At 39.5% G+C, this 27,717-nt stretch overlaps 2 protein-coding genes across 9 annotated transcripts in view; one reads left to right on the top strand and one right to left on the bottom strand.

Annotated features, from left to right (window-relative positions):
• The window catches only part of mybpc2a (myosin binding protein Ca), a 57,192-nt gene extending 46,443 nt beyond the window's left edge, over positions 1 to 10,749 (bottom strand). For all 7 annotated transcript variants that reach the window (XM_039825471.1, XM_039825476.1, XM_039825475.1 and 4 more), the window contains exon 1: positions 10,599 to 10,749. In XM_039825471.1, coding sequence (XP_039681405.1) covers positions 10,599 to 10,620 — 22 coding nt within the window. In that variant the 5' untranslated portion in view covers positions 10,621 to 10,749. The remainder of the gene's footprint in view (positions 1 to 10,598) is intronic.
• A 12,071-nt stretch (positions 10,750 to 22,820) lies between these two features.
• Positions 22,821 to 26,879, top strand: emc10 (ER membrane protein complex subunit 10). 2 transcript variants are annotated; one of them, XM_039825927.1, is made up of 8 exons: positions 22,821 to 22,980; positions 23,122 to 23,188; positions 23,548 to 23,660; positions 24,013 to 24,126; positions 24,424 to 24,608; positions 24,929 to 25,022; positions 25,959 to 26,056; positions 26,551 to 26,879. In XM_039825927.1, exons 1-7 carry the CDS (start codon positions 22,888 to 22,890, stop codon positions 26,043 to 26,045), a joined length of 753 nt encoding a protein of 250 aa, XP_039681861.1. In that variant the 5' UTR covers positions 22,821 to 22,887; the 3' UTR covers positions 26,046 to 26,056; positions 26,551 to 26,879. The 2 variants fall into 2 exon arrangements, with proteins under 2 accessions (XP_039681861.1, XP_039681860.1); XM_039825926.1 differs by lacking the exon at positions 25,959 to 26,056.
• Positions 26,880 to 27,717: the final 838 nt, after the last annotated feature.

Below are 27,717 nucleotides of genomic sequence, written 5' to 3' on the forward strand. Positions count from 1 at the left end.
CCCTTGGCGCTAATGCTGAAGGTAATGCACAGCTGATGAACACGGCGTCTGAGCGGATCCATCTCCTTTCTTCTTACTGTCCACGCTTCATCGACGGTCCTCACTGGCCTAGATCATTTTACTCTTCAGACGTCTGTCTCCCTGTCTTCTAGGTATCTGTTAAATGGATAATATCTCTTGCAGTCTCCATTCCTTCTTCCTTTTCACTTAATGCAAATCCCTACTCTCAGCACTTTTTAGACCCACCGCTTCTTTGTCCTACTTTAATCTGATTCCACTTACTTCTGAAGAGAAGAAAGAAAAAAAAAAAAGGAGTTAAGCAAGATGGTGAGCCAAGAGGTGGGAACTAAAAAGGGGAGACAGAAGAAGAATGAGCCAGGCCAAAACGGGTCAAGGATGGTGTGAGGTCTCACGTTAAGAGCCTGAGGATTGGGTTCTTAAGTGGGCAAGATGAGACCGTTTATATTTAACAAATATGTGAGATGATTTTATTTACTCAGTTTTCGCTGACCCCGCCACTGTCGATACTGCCTTTAAATACATATATTACTTGATGCTCTCTGCATCGTAATTATAGACCGTTTTTATTTCCAAAAGCTTATCACTAATATCATTTTAAACTTGAGGGTTTTAATGCCTTGCAACATGACTCCGGCCATAAACTGATTAAGATAAAGTAAAAATACCGAAGTAGAGACATAGGGGGAATTTTCTTTTGTGAAATAATAACAATGTGTTGGTTTTTAAAACACTGCCTGGGTTGAGGATTTGTTTCTGACCTTTAGCTGAAAGACCTTATACAAAGCTGCGTTGATATAAAAATATTTAGTATAGCCGCTTTAGGAATCCCTGACATTCGCTGAGCTGTTATTATAGTTGGTACACTTGGAAACCAACATATCCTCCATTATTTATGATGCCATAATGGTGTTTGACAGAATGCATTTTTCATTCTAACCAGATTTTCTAAAATGTTTTCTAATTATAGTGTGTAACTGTCAAATATATGGAAATAGATTGAAGTTACTTCCAACTGTGGCCTACCACATAAAAACCCATCACCCCAAAACCAACATATTTAAGTGCTGTTCAGTCTTCATTACTTCCCAAAATGCATCTGTCAGTACCAGACACAAAGTCTCTCCAGCCAACTTTCATTTATCATGATTTCTTCTATCATGTTATAATCATATACACATCATATTATATACTGTACAGCTCAACAGACATTTCGGCTGTGTTTAGACCGAAATGATCTGAAGAGAAAACGCAAAAGTGAAACCAAAACATGGCGAAGCGAACAAAAAAAGCTGACAATTTTGTCTGGACAGAGGAGGAGGTGGAGTTAATGCTCCAAACAACCTTAGATTATAAAGCCACAAAGCCACAACAGGGTGTGGACTGGGAGTCCTCCCAGTCAAAATATATAGACATATGGACCGAATTTCTTCAGCAGTAACCTGTACCTGGAGGGACGTCATATCCACATGAGAAAGACGCTATCTGTAAACGTCAGATATCATCAAAGCTGAAAGCCATCTGACCAAGTATAGGCAGGCCATGGATACCCAACGGCGGAGTGGCCAATGGGCAAGTAATCACTCTATATTTTAATTTATGTAAAGAAATATGGGGTGCCACCGTGAGCAGATCGGAGCAGACTTTTGCGTTGTTACCCTTTAGACGGGAACGCGACGGTGGAGCATTTTTAAGATTTCAACTATGGAGGGTGGTTTCACTGTTTTTTCGTTTTTAAGCCCCAAAAACGCCGTCGCCGTCTAAACAAAAGGCACATCTGATAAAATATTTTGTTGTTTTCATTTGTGAATTAACATGCCAGAGATTATTACAATGAGAACCGACAACCTGTATCATGTTTCTTTTGGACTATTTTACCGGAAAACAAACATCCGCAACACAAATACTGAAAAACAAAGAGTAGATTTACATTTGTGTGCTCATCGTCTCCACAGTCTCTCCCTCTCTCCCTCTCTCCCTCTCTCCCTCTCTCTCCCTCTCTTGCTCTCTCTCCAGTTTGCTTTTGAAGGGTAACCTCTGTGGAATGTGCTTCGTTAATCTCTCTTGACATTTCCCAGTCTTCCTTTGCTGCATACGTCTCCTGCTTGTTCAGTCGGTTAAGCCAAAGGAGTCAGGCCAAGCCAAACATTAGAAACCTGAAATCTTTCTCTCTTATCGCTGAATGAGGCCAAAAAAAGGGCACAATATCCGCATATGCATTTGTTTGAATGTGTGTTTTGAAACCGAGCACCTGTGTCTTTAAAGGACATATAATGCTGCTGCTGAGGAATGCACCACTTAAGTGGTTTTGTTTCTGATGGAGCTTGATGTTGGAGTACTGCTGAATAAATTAAGTCACTTAAGCATGTCTACAACCGTAAGCTATGGCAGCAGCAGATGTGTTAACTAGAGAGTGGGGCCAGCGCGGCCTCCTCTCTGGCTGAGCACAACGCCAATTGGTGGTAACATATTCGCACGGCTCACACTCTGTTAATGCAGCCCGCAGGGTGCCATTTTACACAGCAACCCAGTTGCACCACTCTAAACTGAACTGAAGTGTGACAGTCACAGGTGAAACTATAAGCTCATGTTACCATGTGTAGCTGTATACATGCAGACCCAACAAGTAGCAGGTCGCAGTTTGAAGTTACTTCTAGAAGTCCGATCTGCTCCGGAGGCAAAATGTTTGAGGTAAACCTCAAAGTGCAGAGCCAAAGAACCAATATTAATATTTCCTTTAGATGCTAAAAGTTTATTTGTCGGCAGATGGCGACTCAGAAAAGCCGAATGAAGAGAAGCCCCGAGGTATATCAGAAAAAAAGGTTTGTCTTTTTCAACCACGCAAGAACATCTGTGCATCTTGACTGATCACACAACATCAAGCTGAAACCATCTTACATACACGTCGGTCCGCGCTTATGTTCTCTCCAAGACGGTTTTCCACCAAGACACAGAATCAGCTTTTGAGAATTGATATCCAGCTGCTCTTTTTCTTTTTCACATTAAAGTAAACTGAAGCCCAGTGAAAAAGAATAAATTGTAAGAGAGGATTATTTTTAAAGGGGCACTCCACAAATCAAGATTAACAGCTCGTATAAAATGGTTGTAAAATAGCTTTGATTTCTCTGGAGCAAGCATTCAAAAGTTAGTAAAAATAACCCCAATGGTATCATCAGGATCATCTTAGGTTGAAGCCTGCTATCAAGTTGCATTGTGGGAGGTGTAAGGTCCAGCAATTTGGACTGTGTTGGTTTTAATATTTCTATCTCTTACGAGTCCCCAAATTTTATGGAAGTACAATACTAAATTGCTGGAAAGCCCCTTTCAGCCTAGCTGTCTTGGTACACATAATTTAGCCATTAACTGGTTAGATTTCAGAATTTGATTTCAAACTTAATAATGAACTTCAGAGCTGAAAACTGTCTCCACCTACTTAGATTGAACTCAACCAATCAGATTGCTCCGCATTAAGAGCAGCTCTGCTTCTGAGTGATATTTTAACTAACAAAACATCCGCTCCAATTTCGACGCACATTTAGCAGCGCTATTCAACAGGGAATCCCTCAATGCCTTAAAAGCACCTTAATCCCACTTTCAAAGCAACTCATTTTATTATTATACCCCATGATCACGTGTGGCCAAGCTGCTGCTGCTGCTACTGTACTTAAACCACGCGATGACTGAGATGTGTTTTTGTATTTGCATAATATTTAAATATACATCAAAATGGGGAATATTGGCAGTGGAGCATAAAAAGAAGATTAATATTCAAACAATCTATTTATAAGCCAGAGTGTGTGGATGAGTATCAATGGTATTATTGGCACTTGGCTGGCATCCATGCGGGGGGCATGCGTGACTGATGGAGTTTCACCATTTTATGATGAGGATGAAGAGAGGTGCTGTCGGCAAAATCGGGTACACTTAAGCCTCTGCCCTCTCTATCACTCAATCATTTGCCAAGTTAATTTGACAGTCTTGATGATCTGACTTACATCATGTCACTGCCTGCAGGAGGAGGAGGTAAGGGGATACATTCAGAGTCACGATTAAATATAGCTTGACATGCAGATTCGTAATGGTTTTGTAAAACCAGATATTTCAGTAATTCCTGTTAAACATCAAAAATAATAACCACCTGCAAGTAAAAGTGTCAGTGAGCTGCTTACAGTGTAAGAGCTCCCGGTTTTAAACACACTGACCAGGAATGGAACAGGAGAAGTGTTTGCATAGTTGGATGATAAAGGGGGGGACACGTAATATTTTTCCTTTCCCAATCTCCATTAAAACTTGTTGGTTAAGCTGGACAAATGTAGAACACTCTGATCCAAATTGTCTATTCTATCCTGTGTGGATTAAACATTTTTTTTATTGACAATAGAACTAACAGAGATATTGTTTATACAGTTTATAATTATAATTTCTTTCATGACAAATGACAGCTTAAAAAGCTGCAATGACTGGTGAAATTTGTCATTCTAGACCACTTTTTTGAAGGATTTATTTGGTTGAGAAGATAAAATGTGAGGAACTGTCAGACAAACAAGCTCGTATCATAATTGCTGTTTATGAAAATGCTTTGAATTTCTTCAGTCTTCCTCCAAATGTGAAACATTTGACTATTTGCTGTTTCTTCGAGCCTTCTATGGTAGCAAACTGAGTATCTGTAGACTCTGACTAGACTAGACTGTTGGTCAAACATAACAAGCATTCTGAAGACATTTTGTAGACCAAACGATACATCAATTAATCCAGAACATAATCGGCAGATTTAAGAATTAATAATAGAAAAATGTGTTTGTTGCAGTCCTTACACTGAAGGACACCAAACTGCCAAGATTAATTGGAGATTCAGTCTTCAGATGATTGTTCTGCTGTCTTTTTCATAGAACTGATATCTTTATTTTGTGTTTATTTTATTGTTGCAGGAGGGATAGAATCCAAAACATATATGACATTATACTACTCTGTTTCATGTTGATCTCAGAAGAATACACTGAGCTCTGCAGATATACCCCTCAAAGAAAAAGGTCATTAATAATGTTTGTCCCACTGAGACAAGTTGATAAACCTTTAAAGGTGTTGACATTGCTGTTATTTAATGTATACATGCTGTTACTGTCATGCAATAAGCCTGTTGTGGCTGAGGACTGAGGGATTAGACACGTGCGCCCGTGGAGGGAATGTGAGGGATTGGACGGCTGTATATAACACTAGTTATAGTGATGATGATAAGAATTATGGCTTGTTTGGATTCCACCAGTGATGTCTCTCTGGAGGAAGATTTATGGATGAACCAGGGAGGAGAAAAGAAAAGGATTAGTTAATAGGGTTGGTAAAAGGGTTGCCAAACTGAAAATTAGATTTTATGGCACTGCTGTAAACTTTCCTGGCGATTTGAATGAATTGTTATTATGTGAACAGAGCAGTCTCAACATGAGAAAAAACAATTGCTAAATGCAACTCTAATTTAGGGATGAGGAAACTGTGGTGTTCGGTAAACAAAGGCGGCTTTAAATACCGTATTAAGCTGTCATTCACTTCAGCTTTCAGTCTTCCAACTTGCATTAACACAGCCTGCACTCCAAATAGGCCAAGGCCTCTCTCAAATCACAGAGGAAGCTTTTGGAATAAGGAATTCACTCTGGCTGTGTATCTGCTGCACAACATGCTACTTGGGCTGTGTTTAGAGAGACTTTGTTAATGATATATCAGGGCTCACTTTTCACCCCTCTCTTTGTGGGACCTCATGGCGCAGTTGCTTGACTCTGCATCTGTCTGTAATCCATCAAGTAGCGGGTGCATACTGTACCTGTGGGAACTTGATGATAGCCTCGATATAAGGTAATGCAACACTGGACCAGTTGTGAGATGGTGGTTTTGGGGGGGTTATAGGATGTCTCTTTCTAGCCTGCAGCAGGACAAGAGGTTTAACCTTCCACTGAACAACAGCTACTCCCCAAAAACAAGATGATGGACTCGTAGATGTTTCACAGCGGGCTCAGTTTTACAAACATATTTTAGACGGGTCTACAGTATAGTGTGTCACAGAGATAGATTCACTCCAGATAGACGTCCAGATTCATCTGTTGGAAACTGTCTAGTTCTTCTAGATGTCATGTGGGACTAATTTGCCATAAATTCTGTGTAAATTAAGACTCTTTTTAAACTAAAAAACATTGCTGACGGAGTAACCGCGTCAAGCCGCTCAGCCCTGTTCACTCCAGCAGAAAATGTTGACCTTTTGGAAGAATTCAACACTTACAAGAACATTTTACTGGTAAAACTCATTGAAGACTGTGACAATACAAAAACTAATCTGGTAGTATAAAATCTCAGAGCAGTGCAGACGCGTAGCAGGACTTCTGTTAACTCCTCACACTCCTCAGAACACAGAATATCTTTGGACAAATGACTGACGATGTCCCCACTGCTGTATATTTCTAACAGCTTACTGTGGCCTCTAAAAACTCTTTCCCTTCTGATCACTCCACAACATTGTTAGAAAACCACAAATCATGAGCCATGTTTTTGTCTTTTTTGTCATTTGGTGCAGCTGGTCAGCAGGTGTCTCTGACACAGGTGTCTCTGATTGGTGATTGTTCAAATTGATGAACGTTGTTAATTAGAAGGTTATCTAACCCAAGTCAACTGCCAGCAGGTCAGTAATCCTCTGTCTCTCCGCTCGTGGAAACGAGCTATGTATTAATCAAAATCATCATAGATATCCAAGGGGTGTAATCTATCCCGGAGAACGCAAAACAGCCGGTCACTCATCCTTTTCTAAAACTATGCGCCATGGAAACCATTTCAGCTGGTGCAACCCTGAACATGTTAGTAGCGCTTAAACTCCGACCTCAGTTTGAACTTACGTTCAAACTAGCTGAACTTACACAGCTGGTGCTGGTGCAACCCAGTGCTGAATTCTAATCTAAGGGAAAAAACTGGTCTAACACTATAGACCAGTCTTAAATATTTTGTAACCAGCCTCAGTCTTAACTTTCAGAACTTAGAACCATTAGATTAGTCTAGTCAACGTTTTTTAGGCCAAGGACCCTTTACCTGAAAGAGAGACTGAGCAGGGACCCCCTACTACATATATTGTATAAAATTGAGTTACATATTAAACTGGGCCTACAATAATGCGTAGAGCGGCCTAAAGCCTCTATACATACCTTTTTACGGTGCCTTACAATACTAAGCTATTAAAATAATAATTATTGACATATTCATATGTATTTATATATCATGTTTTAATGTTAATCATACATATAGCACAGTGAATCCTTGAAGCTTAACTGTATCTGTGGATGACTACCTTAACTACAGGCTAGTAAACCTGTCATCAATACTGTGTAAATAAAAATAAATCACATTTGGCCAATTTAGCTTTCCTATTAATATGTTGGACTTATGTTTATGTAGCCTATATTTTCAGACATATTTTAAGTTTTGACAAAAAAAATATTATTTAAAAAAGAAAACATCACTTGGTGGACCCCCTGCAGTAACTCTGAAGACCCCCTAGAGGTCTCAGACCCCCTGTTGAAGATATCTGGTCTAGACAAACAATACTGACTTATTTTAAGCCTTAGAAGTTAGTCAACCTCAGAACTAAGAGCCATGCTTTCATGGTAACAATTAGTGATAATATACTTTAACTACATTTTCCTAATTACACACTTTTACTTAAGTAACATTTTCACTGCAGGACTTTTACTTGTAGTAGAGTATTTTCAAAGCATGGTAGTACCTTTACTTAAGTAAAGGATCTGAGTACTTCCATCACTGCCTGCTGACCAGCGGCACCAAACGACAAAAAAAATAGAAAAACCTGGCTCATAATTTGTGGTTTGCCAACATGTTGTCTAAAGCAACGTCTTAAGTCTCACTGTTTGATCTGAGCCATAGTTAAAGTCCGTCTTTGTGCAACTGGCTCCTGCTCCGCCCCGTCCTAAGAGGGGAGTGAGGGAGGGCGGTGTGTTTTGGATAGAGATGCTGGCCTCTAGCAGTATTACTGGTAATTAAAAATTGGGTTGTTATTTCTGCACACGCTCAGCAATGGAGCAGCGCCAGCGAGCGCCCACCCTGGCACCCTGCAACTATCAGCATCAACACTGGTGCATGAGGTCTAATTATTGTGCATCTGGCTCGTTCCAAAGAGCCCACTGGTTCATCACAAGAAACAAGTCAATAATCCATAGCTGTTGTGAGAAACAATGATTTTGCTGCGCTGTTTTTTTCCTGTTTTATTGGGTCAACTTGCCACTAACCAAGTAGACACACATCCTCATACCCAGAGGCGTCTTTTCCTTCGTGGATCCAAAAGGCCACAGCCCCTACACTTGAGAACTATTCTTGTGACTGTTTATTTGGGATGCGTGCTTCTTCTTGATCCTCACGTCCCAGGGCGTCCTTAACCATGGAGAGCAAGACGCCATGGGGGGAGTCACATGAGACTGTAACCAGCTGATAGACAGGGGCAGAGGGGCTCCAAAGTGTGATGAAGTTCAAGAGAGGGGCAACGATTTGGGATGGGTGGAAACACAAGAACAAGAGGAGCCTGAGAGAAGGTACTAATGTGCTGTTGGAAATATGATATGTGTGATGTCAGGATGCTGGATTGGCGACACATTGGTAAGATATAATGCAATGTAGGGATGGAATTACTGCATGATGGAGAATTAAAAGGCAAAGGGTATAAAGTGCTCTGGAGGGGAAAGATTTCAGGTCTATCAAATGAACGTCTTTTATCACACGTCAACAATGACGTGTGTCTCCAACGTGAAGGTTTAAGGAACTAAGAAAGACACCTTTTTGTTTTCAGCAAAATATACTTTTGATTTTATCCGGTACAGTTTGAAATTGCTCCCTAAGCAGAAAAAGATCACTGCATTCCTTTCAGCCCATGACAGAGAATGTGACACCTCGACCGAAATCCACAAGAAAAAAAAAAGGTTCTGACTTTTTCCACACAATAACAGTGATACGGTAAACTTCCTGCAGATTGGCAAGAGGAGATGGATGCCAGCGGAGGAGACAGCGTAACAGAATGAGGGAGGCAATCGGGGTCAGATAGATTAGGTGTCTGAGGTGCAGAGATACGACGCAAGGTAGTTACACCTGACTTGGCAGAGGTCCCTCTAACAAATCATGCTGCTCATCTCTCCACTTTTATCTGTTACCTCGTCTCTGCCTTCATTCCCACCTCTCCTCATGCATGCATTTGTTTCTCGGGTTTCAAGCGAACAGCTGATTTACGGTGCTTTGAGGTCAGCGTTGACAAAGGCAGCAGAGCATATTTCAGACTGACACAAACATTACGACATGCACTACAGCCTGTACAGTTTAATGCCACATATTACGGTGTTGTATTAATGGCATGTACAGTATATGGTTAGGTTATTATGCTATGCTGATGGACTCTCACGTGTAGTTTACAGTGCAATGACAGGGCATATTAGTGACGAAACTGTATACTGTATACCCCTGTTTTTCATTTTATCAAATTGGAATCCTCCAATTTCATTCAATTGAACTGTTTCATCACTTTAGGTCAACAGGAAACTAAAAACTACATGCATAAATCAGCAATATGGCTTTTTCTGCACAACACATTTTGCAACTGTTGGGTCATTGGGTTCTTTTTGCAGCATTGGGTTATTCATACTTGTTCAGGCCTTTGTACAAGATATTAATACAAATAATAGGTTTCTGTATAAAACTTAATCACATACAGCTAATTAATTTCTTCAGTTATAACCCTAACCTTACGTCAGACATTACAGTAGGCATGACGACTTTTGCCCCTTCACCATTCCTGCTTTCCTCAGCTTAATGAACCACGAGGACCTGAGAGGATTCCCCCTCACACAACACATTTGTCCCTATATGAGCCTAAAGGATCCATTATTGTTACCATTAGTGACTATAATATACCTTTTCGAGCGATCCATACTTTTTGATGAATGTTTAATTAAATGAAACAAATACAGAGTAAATACTAAAACCAATCACATCATCTTTTTACTCTCTTAACGTTATAAATAAATATTCTTTTGTTTACACGCTGCTTTCATCCTTTTGCATTTATGTCTTCGTTACTTGAAAAGCAGCTTGAGAGTTTGTCCCCCTAAAAGACAACTTGAGCAACATAGATACTCTGAAGGTGAGTTTACGAAGACATGAGCTTGTCACTAACTACTGAAAGCTAAAACTCATACCACAGAGTAACGCTCATGCTTGACAGCTTTGATTCACATGCCAACTAATGAATTTTAGATAAGACATATCTTGACTATAGTAGAGGTAATAAAAGTCAAATGGCATCTTGGTTTTATGTCTGTATTAGTGAACTATAGACTAAATAATTTCTAATGATCTTATAAAAACTTGTTTAAAGCATCATGATGCAATTTCAGTCTCATTTGTCTACATTTCAAGCATTTCTTATCAAGAATAAATGATGGATTCAAATTGCTTTGTTTTCTTTTTGACTCAACCGAACTTTTCACAGCTTCCACTTTTGTTTTTTGCTCAGTGGGTTTTTGGTTATAATCCTACAGGCTGGACCATCTTACCTGGCTTCTGGGGCTCAGGCATGTCTTTGTCTGTTTATAGCGATTCCTCTGACAGCGTCTTCCTCCCTCCTTGTCTGTGGATCTGCCTGCATTTCCTTCTTCATCCCTTTTTATCACTGCAACACCCCACCCCCCAACACACACACACACACTCACACACACACACACACTCACACACTACCACTGTCAGTGACTTCATCCTCCCCTCCAACAAGTGGAACAAGGAAGGAAGAGAGTGACAAAATGACTGTCACTTGAAACCTTGGCAGGAGCTGCAGAGCTTTGAGGAGCAGAAGGAAGACACCATGAGGGGTAAAAGCGGTCCAGAGCCATTAACAAAAAGTCCAGCCTTCAAGGAAACCTGCCAACTGATTAACTAATTTGGCCCCGGAGCCGGAACATTAACAAACTGACTGATGCTAATCACCACTGACTGACAATTTGATGGAGTGATGCAGCAGTGGCTGAAAGTGCTCTGATATGTTTCGTGTTTAACTCAGACAGAAAAAAGCTGACATGTTAAATCTCTTTAGTGGACTGCACAGACATTGTTAGAAAGGAAAGTGGCCTCTGAGTTACTGTGGGTATTTTTGTTGTTGCTGAAGGGACGGTAATCAGATTCTTTTTGGGAGAGCAGAGGAGGGTTGAATAGATGCATTGACATCAGATCACAGGGTGTCCGCGGGGTTTTAAAAAGTATTAAAAGGTAGTAAATCAAATTAGTAAAAATTAAGGCCATTAAAAGGTAGCCTATTAAATGGTATTAATCGCCATTTTACGAGGTATTAATTTTTGAATTACTTTTTGCAAACTATGAGTTGTCCATTTGTTTTATTATGTGTATTTAAGTTAATTTTGTAAAGTTTGTGTGATATTATATCCTATCCCGCATCGGGTGATAGCCTATTTTAGCCTGACAATCCAGACCCACATCAAGGTGTTGGGTCTGGGTTCACACCATTGACAGGGCTCAATCTGAGGGGCGGGATAAACGGTTGTCTTTAAAATTCCCTCTGCACGCTACAACCAGGCAGAGCAACGAAGAAGATAGCGGAGCTAGTTGATAGATTAAACTTTTGCGTATCGGGTCGGCAAAACTCCGAACACATCTTCCTTTTTTAAGAATGATTTCTGTGCCGTTCTTTGTTCTTTTCACAAAGAAAAGCTCAACTCCAAGTCTTCCAGAGTCGCGGCCAAAGCCGATTCCAAAGACCGCTGTTAGCCAACAGCAGAAGCTCTGCTTTGTTTTCAAGTTGTTTGTATCCCACAAAGATGAACCGAGATCCTGAGTGGTGCATCACACAGATGAAGAGTAGGCCTATAGTGCAAACATTCCTCCAGGGCAAGCAGGTGGCATCTCCGCTGGTAAGAAAATATTGTATAGGGACAGTAGAAGTGATAGGTTATTCAGATTGATTAAGGACATAGTGGTCTCAGTGTGCAAGGTGGTTTTGTGCGTTCTCTTAACAGTGTGGAAGTGTCATTGCTTTTACATAAATAATTTATTTGAACAAGTTCTGAAAAGCTCTACTATGTCCTCCTAGCTCTCAATGTAGATGCTGTGATGGCTGACAGTGTTTCCTCTAGAATGGTTTTCAGTAGCGGGGTTGTTGAACGTCAAAAAGTAACGTTACCTGAAAACAGCGTGTAGATTCTTTTTAGCATCTCACATTAGCTACACTTTCAGTCACTATGACCTCTACTACTACGGTCAGAAACATAGATTGTGCCAAAATATGAACAATAACGTCGCTGTCAACGGGCTTATCTGCTAATGTTAGCTACCGACCGTTAGCTTAACCATCCAGCAAATAGGTGATTAACGTCACCGCTCATTTTACACACAGTTTAACAACAAAACAAAACGCTGAGTGGACATTACTAGCTACGTCTTTCATGTTGGTTTGAGCAGTATGCACCCCTAGTGGGGAATAAAAAGCAATTCAATTGAAGCACTTCCCATGAGATCACAGGTTCACTTAGTTTCAAATGGTTAGAATGGCATGCATGTCTGTGTATGTCTGTTTTCTTGTATTTCACTTGCCTCATGGAGTATTTTCTATGTGTACTCATTTGCGTGTCTGTACATACAGAAGAAGGTTCACTTAGTTTGAAGTGGTTATAATGGCATCAGTGAATGCTTGTTTCTTTGAACTGCTTTAATTTATCATTTTATTTAATCTATTAATTTTATTCTAAAGGTGAAATGAATGCAAGATGGGTTAGGGTTGCAAGAAAGTCAGTGAGTCTAATCTATTGTGTTGACTTTCCCTATCTGCGTTGTTCTATTGGCCTAGAGGGTGTTTTTTTTTTTTTTATAAATCTCAAACTCTGTTTAATGGTTAGAAAACGTGTTGCCGTATAAACCTGCAACTTAATGGCGTGTTGGTTTTAAAAAATATTGAGATGGTATTAAAAATGGTATTAAAAGGTATTGAATTTGTCTCTAGGATTTCTGTATATACCCTGGATCAGATGCAGAGGAAAACAATCATGTCTCTGCATTAGGGCTTTATTTCCTTGTTTGTAGTCCAGCCCAAACACTGAAGATGTAGGCTATTCATTAATGTGCATTGTTCTCATAAATAAATAATTGTTAAAAATAAATATTGAACTATATATTAAAATATGAAGCTTGAAATCAGGGTTGAGTAGAGAAACTGGTGGAAATTGTGTTGCAACATTTTTTCATGTCCAAACCAACTATCCATAACCCTGAAGAGGGTGAAAGTTTAAGTTAAATAAGATCCCAACCCCAATAACTTTGTACAGTCCATTTCTGAAAATGATGAGATAGAAAAAAAACTCAGAAATAAAAATGAGAGCAAAGCAGCAGCAGCAGCAGCCTTGCGTTCCATTAGGCTCTGACAATCCCATTTGTTCTCCAGAAGCCGTAGCTGTCAACAGGGAGTATTTTATATGGGACCCAAAACCTCTGCAGCAATGTGAGAAACACCGTCAAAGGCAGTAGAAGGAGGTCGCTGACCTTATGAATTTCTGGAGAGGTACAATACAAACTCCCTAACCCACAAACATGACTATACACACACATGCATGCTTATTTGCCATATATTTCACGTGTTGTGGAATAAATAAACAGTATAATTAGTATCGTAAAACAACGATGGACGACTATGTCCTTTATCCTCCTTCCTTTGATTCCAAATGACAAGGCAGACCCAAAATGGATATTATAAGCATCAGTCTTAAATTATGCATTTAAGCAGCTTTTTACTTTCCATTCATTCGTCTGTATACAGCCGTCCCTATTTTTTAATTCTGCGCTCGTTTTCTTGCAGCACAAATTGCCCGGGCTGCCATAACCTTGGCGACAACAATAAACATTCTTTGAGACTTTAATTTGGCAGAGAGAAGTTAAGTCAGAAAGAGAGGCAGAGATTGAAGAACGGCTATTTAAGGCAAGTGCAACTTGAGATTCAGATGTTCAAGGAGAACAAAATACCCTCAAGGATGATTATGGAGGGCTTTTTGAATAGGACATAAAAGGTCCTTGAGTCTGTTAGACCTACTGTATATTCTAACGTTACATTACACTGAATTGTCTTTAATAAGTCCTTTTGATGCAATCACAGCTCATCTGTGGTGATGTATACTGTGACTCTTTGGAAATGTTGAAATGCATATATTGTTGCTTTAAAGTTAAAGCATATAGGAGACTAACTATAGGTGTCCTTCATGATCCAGTGATCCGCTGACCGATGACACCAGAGTTATTTAACGCTTGCATTGGTTAAGCTTCACTGCAGTACACGTTAAGCCAACTGAAGCAGGTCCTCTCCATCACATCACTTTGACTTACACACCAGTTTAGAGATGAAAGCAGTCAGTCGACAGTATTTTGTGTCGAAATCCAACATTTTAAAGCATTTTTTTTTTTTACTTAATTAAATTCAGCATTCAAACTGATTTGTTTTTATAGACTGTGGTTGTTAAAAGTAAGATAACAAATCGAAATGGTGCATCAACTTTTGTGCAAAAACCAAGGCAAACTTTTTCAATAATAGGCCTGATTTGGGACAGCTCCATGCAACAGTAAAGTTTATTTATGTAGCACTTTCCTCAATAATGAATTGCTTCACAATAAAAGATTTAAAAAAAGACGAAAAATAGAGACACAGTCAGAAAGTAATAAATAAGAAATAAATGAAATCTAAACAGGTGGGTCTTGAGTTGCTTTTTAAAGGTGTCCATAGATCTTAAGTTCAAGAGAGTCCCAAAGGAGCCACGACTTCAAAAGTACAGTCTCCTTAAGTCTGGATCGAGGAACAAGCACCCTGATCATAGGACCTGAGAGACTTGTGGTAGGTGCCAGACCATGCAGAGCTCTAAAACTGGTTTTCAATAGGATTCTGAATTAGATGTGGAGCCAGTTTAAAGGGATCAAGATTAGGGATGGCTTGCTAAAACAGGTGAAGAGGGAGTTACAATATGGGATGAAATTAAAGGATGAATTATCATCTCCATCTCTGCCTAATACACAACAGGCCTGAGGTCAGTAATATTCCTCAGCTGGGAAAAAGAAAAAACATGAGCAAATGAAACAATTTACTTGTCAAGAGATAGCGCCTGGTCAAAAGTGACACATGCATTTCAGAGATAAATTTAACAGATGAGGCGAAGGAACCAATACGTTTCTGCACCTTGGGGACCGCTGTTTTATCAGCTATAAAGCTGCAGTGGGTAGAAAGCAAAGAAACGCAAGGATTTAAAGTAGAGTGAGACCTCTTCCTGCAGCTCTTCCTCTCCCCTCTTTGTTGCACGGGTGTATGCATGCACTGAACCACTAAAAGGAACACACTCTAGCTGTGTTCGAAATCGTTCCCTATCACAGAAATAGTGCACCATGTAGTGTGTTTGCCATTTTGTAGTGATGTTCGAATTCTCCGTAGGTAAATTTCATTCACTATATAGTCACTATAAAATACCCACAATGCACAGCTAATTTGAGTGTACACACGATCAAAGATCCTCTATACTAAAGATAGCGTATTTCAAGCAGCACCAATGGTATGAAACGGTACACACTTCCTGTCTCCTAAAGAGGCGTGGCCTCGTTTGAACGTGTAGTGAACGTCATATGAATGAAAAGTTATATTTGAATAATTTATTAATATGTTCTTTTGCTAACATTACATATTTACAAAGCTAAAAGACCTATTTAGCATCACAGAGATTAGTTTTGTTAGGGCGTTCAGGAACGTTAGCTGACGTTAGCTTCTCTGTGTTGCCAAATCTCGCGAGAGTTTGGTGCTTAGACAGAAACAGGTCTCAAACTAAGTAACTTTCTCCTGATGTGTCCGTCTGAAAATGCCATTTTAGTGTCAGAATGTTCTGGAGATATGTAGCTTGTGTGAAATTGGTCCAATATCTACTTTGGTGACTATGGGGACGAAAGGATCGCTCACAATATGTGTTCACTTCTCCCGTTGGAATCATTACACTCAGGACCTGCCGCTAGTCTCCTAAAGAGGCGTGGCAGTGACACAGATACAGGAAACTACCTAGAGTTGGGGCGTCTTGGTTCTAAAGCATCTCTGATACGATGTACCCTACATTTCACTCCCGTATACCACAATGCAACGTGGCCGTGTTTTCCCGGAGGAGGAGAAGAAGAAGCAGAAATCACCACAAAAACTGAAAAGGAAAAATGGAGCAGGCTTTCGCTTCTAAACAGTGGAAATATAACATGCAACATATACAACCTTTAACTGTTCTCCTGAATGCTGTGTTTGTTTCAGGGCCGTATTGGAAGTATTTTAGTTTCGGTTTTTTTACATGATGCTGGTTGCGCCAGCCTCTGTCACAACACAAACAACGGGCGCATCTCCTGATGCAAGCCACGCAACAATGTGTTTTCAGTGAGTGTCCAAAATCTCATTTGGTCATTCCCTATATATTTTACTATTTAATAAACACTATATAGGGAATAGTGAGTGAGTGAATGAGGGAACAGTTTCGAACACAGCATCTCTCTCTCTCTGAAATGACCTGTGATTGGCCAAAGTCTCCCGTCACAGGCTAGATTTTCTAAAGCCTGAAAACAGAGCCAAGGGCAGATGCAGCAGTCTAGATTTCTCTCAGACCACTTGAATTGCAATATGCTGATAGGTTATTATGGCATTTTTGCCCAACAATACCAAAAATAAAGTGTCTACTGTATCACAGCTAAAAGCTAAAGAAAATATATAGCCATCCCATTTTACATTTTGAGAGTTAAAAGAGATGTAGTATTAAATATCTGCATAGCAGTGAGTAGATATACCGTTAAAAGTCCTTATTATCGGTGAGCAAAGGTATTTTTGCTGTACCCTTATTTCACCAAATTGTTTGATATATAGTTAATATGGTGAAAGATCTGTGGTTTAAATCAAGCCAACAACTACGATCGGATTACTAAAGGTGCTTAAAAATGTTAATGTACAAAAAGGCAAGTATTCAGACGGATGACAGTTTCTGTATTAGGGGTTACATTTGACCTAAAATGTTCAGTTTGTCTCTCATACTGTAATTGGGGTCATTATGGTAAAGAAAATACAAACTAAAATGGGATATACAAGACAGTGCTGGCTCAGTTTGAATTAAACTTTTCAGGATGAGCCATTTTTGCACTTTGGTAAAATATTTCTTGTTAATTCCAGTATTGGTTGACTCGTCTGATCAGTTGTCGACACTAAAGCATGAAATGTATTAACAAAGACCTCTGTCTATACAGGCTGCTGAGAAAATGATTTTTCAGTGATTAACCACAAACCTATTTAAACTTCAGGACGTGAAAATATTTTGTTGACTTTCTGTCTCATTTTTCAGAATGCTCCATTTTAAACAGCACACAGGCAGATATGACATGACAGTGTCTTCCTTCAAAGTGAAAGTCCTGTTGCCATTTCACATAAATATACATGCTTTCATATTTGACTAAGAATAGTAAGTTGACACCGTTGTTTAGGGCGGTGACAGAGAGTAATGGGCTGTCCCAGTAAGGGGGACTAGATACTGTATAGGCCTGTATATAGTTTCAAAGGCAGCGCCCCAGGGAATCACATGCCACAGTCACCATATGCTCCAAGCAGAGCACCCCCACCTTCAAGAGAGACACACTGTTTCATACAGACAGTATCATGATAACAGTGATGCACATCAAAAACAAAAGATATAACCATTCAAGTGTAATTGAATGTTTAAAATAAAAGGAAAAACTGGTGTTTTTTGTTGATATCATCAGTTGTTGGCTTCTTTTAGTTTATAATTATTAGTTTAACTGACTGTCTCAAGAGGAGATGGGGCTTGAACTTGTGTAATGGAGGACAAATTTTTAAGAATATTTTTTGTAGTTTAAAGGGACAGTTCACCCCAAAATCAAAAATACATATTTTTCCTTTTGCCTGTTTTTCCCTTTTTACCTGCTATTTATCAGTCTAGATTGTTTTGGTGTGAGTTGTCTAGTGTTGGAGATATCAGACTTAGAGATGTCTGCCTTCTCTCAAATATGATGAAACTAGATGGCATTCGGTTGTGGTGCTTCTGGTCTATATCCACAATGCTCCACTTCCGGGAATTCCCCCGTATTTCTCCTCTTTTTGGACGGATGTACGGTACCTTCCTCTTTCGTTGTATTCTAAACTCCGGTGGATTTATGAGGACTATGGTTAACTGCTCCTCAGATCTCTGCAGGGTAAATCCAGACAGCTAGCTAGACTATCTGTCCAATCTGAGTTTTCTCTTGCACAATTAAAACAACTTTTTAACGTACACATGTTCCACCAAAACAAGTTCCTTCCCGAGCCTTTCACCCTGTGTGTTGAGCTTTCTGTTTTAGCTACAGAGTGAGGCATCTCACTTCTATTCTATATCTTTGTTGGAAGTCGCACATGCGCAGTAAGTACTGTTAGCTTGTCAGTTGGAGAGTATGAGGGCGTGCCACGCTAGCAGCTAGGCGAGCATTATAACGTGTGTTACAAAGTGACACACTTTTGTCACGGAAGTAAAGGCTGGACTACAATAGAGCTGTTTGGAGCAGTTTGTTAACAGTGTTTTCTGTTGGAGATGGTAAGTCCCTTTGGGGTGGACTTTAGGCTTTATCACTTTGTAAACCTATAATGTGCACAAAAAGATATATAACACAATAAAGGAAAGGGGAAAAGCCAAAAAGCCCAATATGAGCACTTTAAGTCTTGACTTCCAGATACTCTAAACTTTAAAGGATTAAAACTGGATTCAAAACTTCTTTTCAGCACTTTGATGGATAAATGTTGAAGTTTAAAATGATGGATGCCTTTCACTTGTATCCACAGAGGTTTTCTTGCATGTCAGCAGATCTCCTCAGCCAGGAATAAGCATTGAGAAATATATCACATCAATCACATTTGGCAGAAACCTGCAGCTGCTGCTTCTCTTTTTCTCTCTCAGTTGATACATCTAAGTTTTGGGGCTCTTCTGGCCACAACCCCAGATAAGTGGAGTCACAGACGTTCTGCCCCTTAGTTGACCCTTGGACCGTTAAACAGGGATTTGGCGCCTGGAAACTTAGCTAAATTAGTAACTGGAGCCAGGATCCATTGCACACAGGCCCAGACAAACAACGATCCATAGATTCTGGTCTGGAGGTGCAAAATATTGGAGCCACATTCACTGAACCTGTTGAGCTCAGGGAACGCTGCAAACAAACTAGGCCTGAGTCGCTGCCATATAACGAGGAGAAAACGTGTCTGTGCAACTCAGAGTTGTGAATGCTATACCCATTCTAACGATATTTGGTACATTCACATTGTCAAAACGGATTGTCTAGTTTAGTACTAAAATGCGTCTTGATCTGACCACATGTAGGCAGCTCTAAATACCCCAAAACCACTGGGAACACATTGGGTTTCTGTCTGCTTCTCCAAACTGGCCATCCATATGACTAAGTACCTCATACAACCCCACTTCAAAATATGTTTTAGATTCATTTTATTTAAAACAGGGACAATGCACAAGTTAACATTAACCTTGCATAAAAACAAGGAGAGATGCATTGTGCCAGGTTGTAGCACAAGTGCTATTTTCCGCCCGTAGTCCCTTAACAGGTCATTAACACAATAAAAATGCCATGAAAGTGAAATACAAAACATTAAAATATACAATTTTACAACAACAATTGTTCCCCCTTCCTAAAACCAACCCCCACCCCCACTCCCCCCACCCCACACCAACAAAGCTATGCACTCAAAATCCTTATATCTCCCAACACACACACACACACAACACACACACACACACACACACACCTTCCATTGGCCCGCTGAGGCTGAGGCACACACACACCTCATAAATGTGTGCAATTTTGTTGTGACAGTAACCATGCTTTTGTCAAACTCGAAAAGGTTTGAGAATTTGTACACATAATGAGATGTGTGGGGAGAGTATTCCACTGATTTATGGCCACAAAAGAAAAGGATGATTTCCCAAATGAAGTTTTGCGATTGGGAATATTGCACTCTCCTCTAGTGGCGTAATACATTTTTTTAGAGGAGGAGCGACAGCATTATGAATGATTTAAAAAAAGTAAGCAAAGCATTATCAAATTTTCAAAATTTAAAATATTATACTTAGTGATTATTTTATTTTTTATTTATTTTGATATTGACTTTTTTTTATCATGGATCTTAAGGGCTGTTCTCTATAATGATTCAAGTGGTCTTAAGGCTGTCTTACCAATTTAAACTATCCCTTTAATGCTTTATTATTTCAGAGATACTGTACATCACAAAATAAGTGTTCCTCCCTTGACAACTAGCAAACATATCAATAATCTTGTATAGTTTTTTTCTTTTTCTGCTATTTTTTTTATTTAACTTGGATAGCAGTGAAACAACAAGAAATGAGCAGTGAGGCCCTGGCTGGATTCAAACAGGGAAAATTGTGATTACATGGTTACAGCATCTAAAGCCCTAGGCCACCAGGAGCTTCTCGGACACACTGGGTTACAGTAGATGTGCCTCTGTTAAACAACTCAGACAAGTTTTTTAAAGTCAGAAGCAAGAGATCAAACAGCCACTGAAATCCTCCTCTCCAGTTTTACAGCCTGTACTAATCAAGTATTTTCTCTGCTCAGTAGCAGCCACAGTTTCCCACAGATAACAAACAGCATTTGAGCAGGAAAGTCAAATCTGATCACAAGAGGTCATCTTTGTAGCGAGTGTGAATCCCAGCTGGATGAAGACACAAAATGAATATAAGACGCTGATCTTGTGAGAAGTGCAACTGCAGTGTTTTTTTTGCTCTGTGTGAGTTAACATGTAGTTAAATAAACGCAGGCTAAGGTAGAACATAGAATGCTGACTTTAAGAATTTAAAAACACAAACAACCCTTTTTCTAAATATGTATTATTCAGCGGATAAAAGGCACTTTTAGAGGCCTTTGGAGAGGGGTGGGTTGAGAGGAAGGTTGAGGGTCTTTTCTGGTCTGTTAGCAGCCTCTGCTGGCCCTGGATGTGTCAGTGCATCCATCAAGAGGAGATCTGTAGATATTCACAACAGGTCTGCATTATGTTCAGTTCAGCTGGTAATGTCCAGAGGACTATTTCACAAAACCTAGATAGCGGATGAAGTTATCCTGGCTCAATTTAACCTTGACTCGGTTTCACAAAAGCAGAGGTACTTACAGTAAATTACCATGGAGATGTATTCTGTGCAGCTAGCTAAGATTTATTAATCCTGGAGCCTTTTCTGTTCACTCAGCAGTGGTTTTACCTTATTATTATCAGCCTGCATTAAAATACAACAGGTGCATATTGGTGCTGTTCAGTATTGCTGTTCAGTTAAGTACTGTTATTATTTAAAGTTGACCATTATTTTTTATAATTATTCATTTGACAGTCATCGTTACTGTTATATTGCTGTATGAAGACTGCTGTTCATATTGTTGTTAGAAGTTTGATGAATATAGTACGGCAGTTGTTGAGATAATTAGAAAAGGCTGATGAAGTTGCAAATGTGTTTTAAATGAAGTCTGTTACTAAGGGCAATACAGTACATTAACATGCTGCACATGTGTGTTTCTATAGTGGACCAATGCACCTTAAATTAATTCTTTTGTAGTCTTTAACAATAAAGGATCATGTATGTTCCTCTTCCAGGTGCATTTTATTTGGCATTCTGAGCACACAGTTTGTGTTGTCCAGTAAACTGGGACTATAATTTTAGAGGATTTTACAATTTTAAGAACATATCTTAATTGTCCAGTGGCTTTTGACCTTATATTTTGCTGGGGGGGAAATAACTGATGAATATACTCTGTAACATTCATGTTTATAGTGTGCATGGAATTTATCACTTAATTATCTTTATAGTTTCTAGATTTCAGAGTTCAATTTCTTCAGTTTCCTATGGTCCATATATACAGTCGGTTTGCGATTGTCTGCCACGCTTTCTCTCACTGTTTCATTACTAAATATAAAGGCATCGTTAAATAGCTGTCCAAAAACAAAATGATCATATTAGCACATTAGTTGTGTGGGCACTCAACAACTCAGTTATGTGTTTTTAACATACTTTGCTATGGCTACATTTAGAGCAACACTAAGCAGAAATTAAGACAGCCCAAATATTAGAACTCTTCAATTCACCAAGAAAAAATGCACAAGACAATGCTGCTGACACTTACAAGACAGCACACATACACATACAGACCTGGTTCATTAGTTGCATTCTGTCAACTGACAAGGAACTAATGTAAACACCAAAATGCTAAAAATACTAATTCAAGGACTAAATATGGTTCCTGTGCAGAAGCACTGGCAATAGCAGATGACATGTTCAGAAACAGACAGTAGTGAAAAGTAAAGTAAGTTGATAGATATCATAGATAGATGCATAAACAACGCGCACAAGTAGGTCAGCACATACCTTAAATAGCTCAGGATGCACATATTAACTGTGTGTGTGTGTGTGTGTGTGTGTGTGTGTGTGTGTGTGTGTGTGTGTGTGTGTGTGTGCGCGCGCGCGCGTGTGCGTGCGTGCGTGACTTTTAGCTTAAAATAAAAATGTTTGTTCAAACTCTAAAATGTATTATGCATATCTTAACATTTTTATTAATAATAATTTGTAATAATTTGGTGTTGTACTACCCAAAAAGCTCCCAAATTAGCATTTTAAAAGAAAAGAAAAAAAGAATACGATTTACATCATGTCATGTATTTTAGAGACTTTTGAGCCTTTTGTTGTGAAAACACTCCGGAAGTGCTACTGTTGTAGAACGCTTGACTGTCTTCTGGTGTCTATTTCTGTCAAAATGGCTCGTCCGCTACCATTTAAAATTGCCGTTGTTTCCAGTGTTTTGTTTATCGTATGCACGAATTTTGTACGTTGTAATAACGGCAGAAAGGTAAGTGGGAAATTGTATTAAATTAACCCTACCATTTGACTGCGGTAAAGCAAAAGCTGCACCAAGCAATTAGCATTAGCTTTGACTCGGTGAAGGCTAACAATATGTTTTCTATTCCATTCCTATTATTTTTGTTGTCAGGTTGGCGATGTCATGGACACTGAATTAAGTGGTTTCTCCGTACCTCTTGAACACTCATTTGAAGTCGGTGAGGAAATGTTATTATTATTTTATTATGTTGTAAGACACAGTATTGCTAAGCTAGCTAGCTAACTAAGCAGGCTTGTGCTACCAGCGCTAACGCCATATCCGAATGGAGAAACCTAGCTACACACCAAACTTCATTCAAAAATCTGTCAGTTGAATCTTTTTGGATATATCGATAAGTTAATTTACCGGTTTCAACATAAGTGGAGATCTTCAGAACTGCCAACGTGTTCTTTGATACTCGGCATGTAGCTAGCTAGCTAGAGTAAACGGCAACATTATTTAATTTACATTATAGAGCTAATTAGTCATTCATTCAGCCTATCTGCTCTGTTCAGTCTGTTGTCCTCCTTGTTTCAGATGATGTCGCAAAGTTTCGAGTGCGCGGAGCACTGGTGTTAAAAGCTGGAAGGGAGCCCAGCGTCTCACTAACTCAGAGCCAGCTATCAGAGGAAGACAGAACCAAACTGAAGGCAAGAGGATATGATACGGTTTACAGGATGTGGACTGACGAGTACAGTAGTTACAATTAGTTGTGTCCAAAATAAATACTACTAACACCACACAGAGATGGTGTGTTTCCTCCTTTTTCAACAACAAATGTAAGATCTTTTTGGACATGTTTTGCTCACGGACAACCACAGACCAAAAGGCTGCAGCATAAAGTTGTTTCCAATTTTGAAATGAGCACTGATAAGCAGATTTGAGTAACAGACATAAAATCCTTGGTCCGAGAGCCAGAGGATTTGAGTGTGATCAGCGTGGTATTATGGTATGGTGTGATCCAACCTGCATCTCTTAACATCTGTTTGTTTTGAACTTCAGGAAGTGGCTGCAGTGGACGGTCTGTACAGGGTCAGAGTGCCTCGTGTTTTCCTGCAGGCAGACAGACAGACAGAGCGGCAGATGGAAGGTTACCTCACAGCATTTGTCAGAGCCGTATGTACAGTATTTCACTTACCTTCGCCATGAAATAATGTTCACTAAAATACCGACTTAAAATTGCTCAATCAGACTGTATTTGGGAACTGAGAGAGTATTAGTAAATGAAGAGTTTCATCAGTATTTTAGAAATATGTCTGCTCTGTGTGAAATCTGAAATATCTAGTTAATATCTTGAATGAATTCAGATTGAGCCGCATCATATCCATCATGTAATATGAATGTGTGTGTGATACTAACTGGCTAATAGTGGTGTAACTCTAACATGGACCTTTATTGTGCTGTGATTCTCAGTGTGCCATGGTTGAGTCTCATCTGAGCGATGTCATCTCCCTCCACACTGACGTCTCTGGCTACCTCATCGGTGTCTCCATAGTGACGTTACCTGGAGCCTGCAGGGGCACTGAGGTTGAGGATGAAGTTGATCTTGAGGTTTTCAACACCACACTCAGCATAATGGCTCCTGTCAATGCACCAGGGTCAGTCCTACATCTAGATTTGTTATTATTGTCGTTCTTCTTGCTGCTTTTCAGTTTCTCGTTTTGGTTTTCTTCCTTCCAATCTCAGCTGCTTCATAAAGCTTTATGGTAGCACATTGCTAGTATCTGTAGCTGTCTATGCATTAGTGAAATCCTCTTGGGTAGCTTTTTCAGATGTCTTTTGATTCAGTTCTATTTGCCTTGGCGTAGCAGCTTTACATAATTTCCCCATAGGTAGACCAAGTCTCTCTGCACTGTTCTGCCTTTCAGATACACTTTTTTGGGGTTTGTTTGAATACTAATTGCCAACTTTCTTCCAGACCTGAGACAGCTCTGTTCCTTGAGCGAATGGAAATGGAATCTGAGAAGAAAGGGAAGAATCCACAAGAGCAGAAATCTTTCTTTGCTAAATATGTAAGTACTCATACGGATAAGGCCAGCAGGCTGTGTCTAAACTAAGATATACTCTCTCTGCTTTCGGTAATTGGGCTCTGATGTTGCAATGGCCCATATACTTAATGGGTACATGAACATGCATATTAAACTCATAATTTTCTTTTGCTCCACCAGGCCCACCTTAACTTTTTCTATGCTTGCAGCACGTGTTAAAATATAGTGTACAGGGAACATCAACACTGGGGTGCAAATGATATTTTTCCTTCTATTTCATTTGCCAATACTTTTGGCAGAAAAGGAGGAATGTCTCCAAAAAAGTCTAAATGGTTGCATTTTTTTTTTTTGTTCTCCCCCTTTTCACTTTCTGGTTTATTAGGGAAAATCCCCACACTCGTGTGTAATGTATATGTTACCAAATAATCTTGTAGTAATACAGCCTATACGTCGCTTATACGGAATAAATAAATATATATAAAATAAAAACATTCTCACACAGACAGTTGGTCTGCTTTTCTTTCACACCAATTTCAACCAATTGCATCAGAGTCCGTTCGGAGCTGGTGCCAGACCACCCTTTTAAGGAGGCCTTGGGCTCAAAAAGGGGGGCCCGCACCAGAGTTTGTTTGACAGCTGTCACACCAGCCCAAGCCCAGCTCTGTACTGCCATGCAGTCATAGTCATCCAAGATTATTCTGCCCACAAAGTTAAATTTGAAAATCAGCCCTCTTTTAAAAGCAGCGGTGAGATTTTGTTTGTCTTTTGACATTTGGAGCTGTCAGTTGGCGTAAGCTCCATGTTTTGAAACATTCCCACAGAGAACCCGGGGCTTTAGTCCTATCGCTTTTTTTTTTTAATGATCTCTGTGTATCTTGCTGTGTTCAGTGACCTGTGGTGACTCTGTGCTGTGCTGCATCCAGTGACAGTGTGTTGACTTGGTGCTGTGCTGTGTTCCAGTGGTATTTGATTCTGGGAGGTGCAATCTTCCTCATGGTCACCAACTCAGCACAGCCCCCAGCAGGGGGAGGCAGAGAGCAGAGCTGATTCCCGCTGAAGTACTGTTTTCTTACTTGTGACTTGTTCTGTCCTTCCTCCTCTGTCAACTCATTTTGTTAACTTCTAAGCAACATGACTAACTGAAACCCACTGCCTTGTTTCCCTCTTGTTCCTTCTTATCCAGTCTTTGATGTTTTTTTTCCCAAGTTCAATGCCAAATACATTTCAGACTGATAAATGACTGTCAAAGCTCGAATTTTCTGAATTCAAAGTACTTTGTATGAGAAGGCCTCCATGCTAAACCATCAATCAATCCTAAATCTTAATTCTTGGTGTGGATATGTTGAGCATGTGTTTGGTGTTGACCCTCAGATTTCTTCTGTATTTACCCACTTTTAACTTTTCTTCTCTTCTGTTCAGAAAATAAATATAACATACAGTAATCTGGGATGAGCAATCAGGGACTGATCTCTGTGATTTGCTGTCTAATTAAAACTGTCTTGTAAATCAAATATTGTTGTATTTACTTCCATTTTTTTCTTGTTCTCTCCAGTGGATGTACATCGTGCCTCTCGTTCTCTTCCTCATGATGTCTGGGGCTCAGGACCAATCAGGCGGAGGAGCCGGGGGTGGAGCAGCCAATGGAGGCGGCCGATGATCAACACGCAACAGCTTCTTTTTCTCTTTTTTTGGTGAACATTTCCTGGACAATAATTCTCTTTAACAGATTTTAATTGCTGTACATAATGCTATTTAAGTAGAATACATGTCTGACACACACACATGCTTAACTTAAACTTGTACATCATAAAGGAGATATTGTGCCCTGCAGGTGACTGCATTTTTAATACTAATGTGAAAATAAAGTATTTATTACTTGAACTGCCTTTTTTGTATGTCACTCAGACTGAAGAGTTTCAGACTCTTAGTTCTCAGCCACAGTTCCTGTTGTACTTTGATGCTGTGATTTAGTTGTAACACCAATACAGTAATGTAAAACTCTAAATTAATGAAATATACATACCAATTCCATCCAGGACTCCTAAATGTGTGCAAAAGTCTTTAATCCTTGGAAATACAAAAACTGAATTAAACCATGTACAAAATGAATAGATTTGCTTATATTGCAAATGGAAAAAATAGAAAAGAAAAGATTTAAAAATGACACGTATTCATTATTCATACAACTAATTGGTGTTAACAGGTTAATAATGATGGCACATTTTTAGAGAGGTGGCCCAACTCGAGGAAGTCTGTGATACAAACTAGATAAACATTTATTTTAAGAACATTTGTAATTCAAGTCAGATGAAATAAAAAGGCCTCTTCCGGACTCACTGATGAAGGAAACCTGAACCACTTCTGTGTCATTTTGTCACAGTTGAACTGGAAAGACTCCACTCAGCTGTTTAATCCTTTTTAATACAGCCACAATGTTTACCCCGTTGGGATAAGCGCAGCTGCTGCGGCCCCCCAACGAGTGTCAACTGCTGTGGCAGTCAGTATTCAGTAAATACTGTTTATATCAACAGAAATGTTGTCCTAATATTCCTCCAAATGCTTCATATCATCATGTATATAGATTGTTTCTACTTTCCTGTTCTAAAGCGCTGTGGTCTCTCCCATCCTCTGATGGTTTTGGAATTCCTTGAATACAGTAATGAGATTTTGAAAGCGTCTATTCCATATGTACTTGATTATACATCAATTATTTAAATGT

This window comes from Perca fluviatilis, chromosome 15, assembly GCF_010015445.1.
Source record: "Perca fluviatilis chromosome 15, GENO_Pfluv_1.0, whole genome shotgun sequence".
NCBI classification, from domain to species: Eukaryota; Metazoa; Chordata; class Actinopteri; order Perciformes; family Percidae; genus Perca; species Perca fluviatilis.

Coding starts and splice junctions, on each gene's coding strand:
- emc10 (XM_039825926.1), top strand. CDS start 22,888: ATGGCTCGTCCGCTACCATTTAAAATTGCCGTTGTTTCCAGTGTTTTG. Junction 23,189..23,547: donor TGAACACTCATTTGAAGTCG/GTGAGGAAATGT, acceptor TCCTTGTTTCAG/ATGATGTCGCAAAGTTTCGA. Junction 25,023..26,550: donor AATCTTTCTTTGCTAAATAT/GTAAGTACTCAT, acceptor TGTTCTCTCCAG/TGGATGTACATCGTGCCTCT.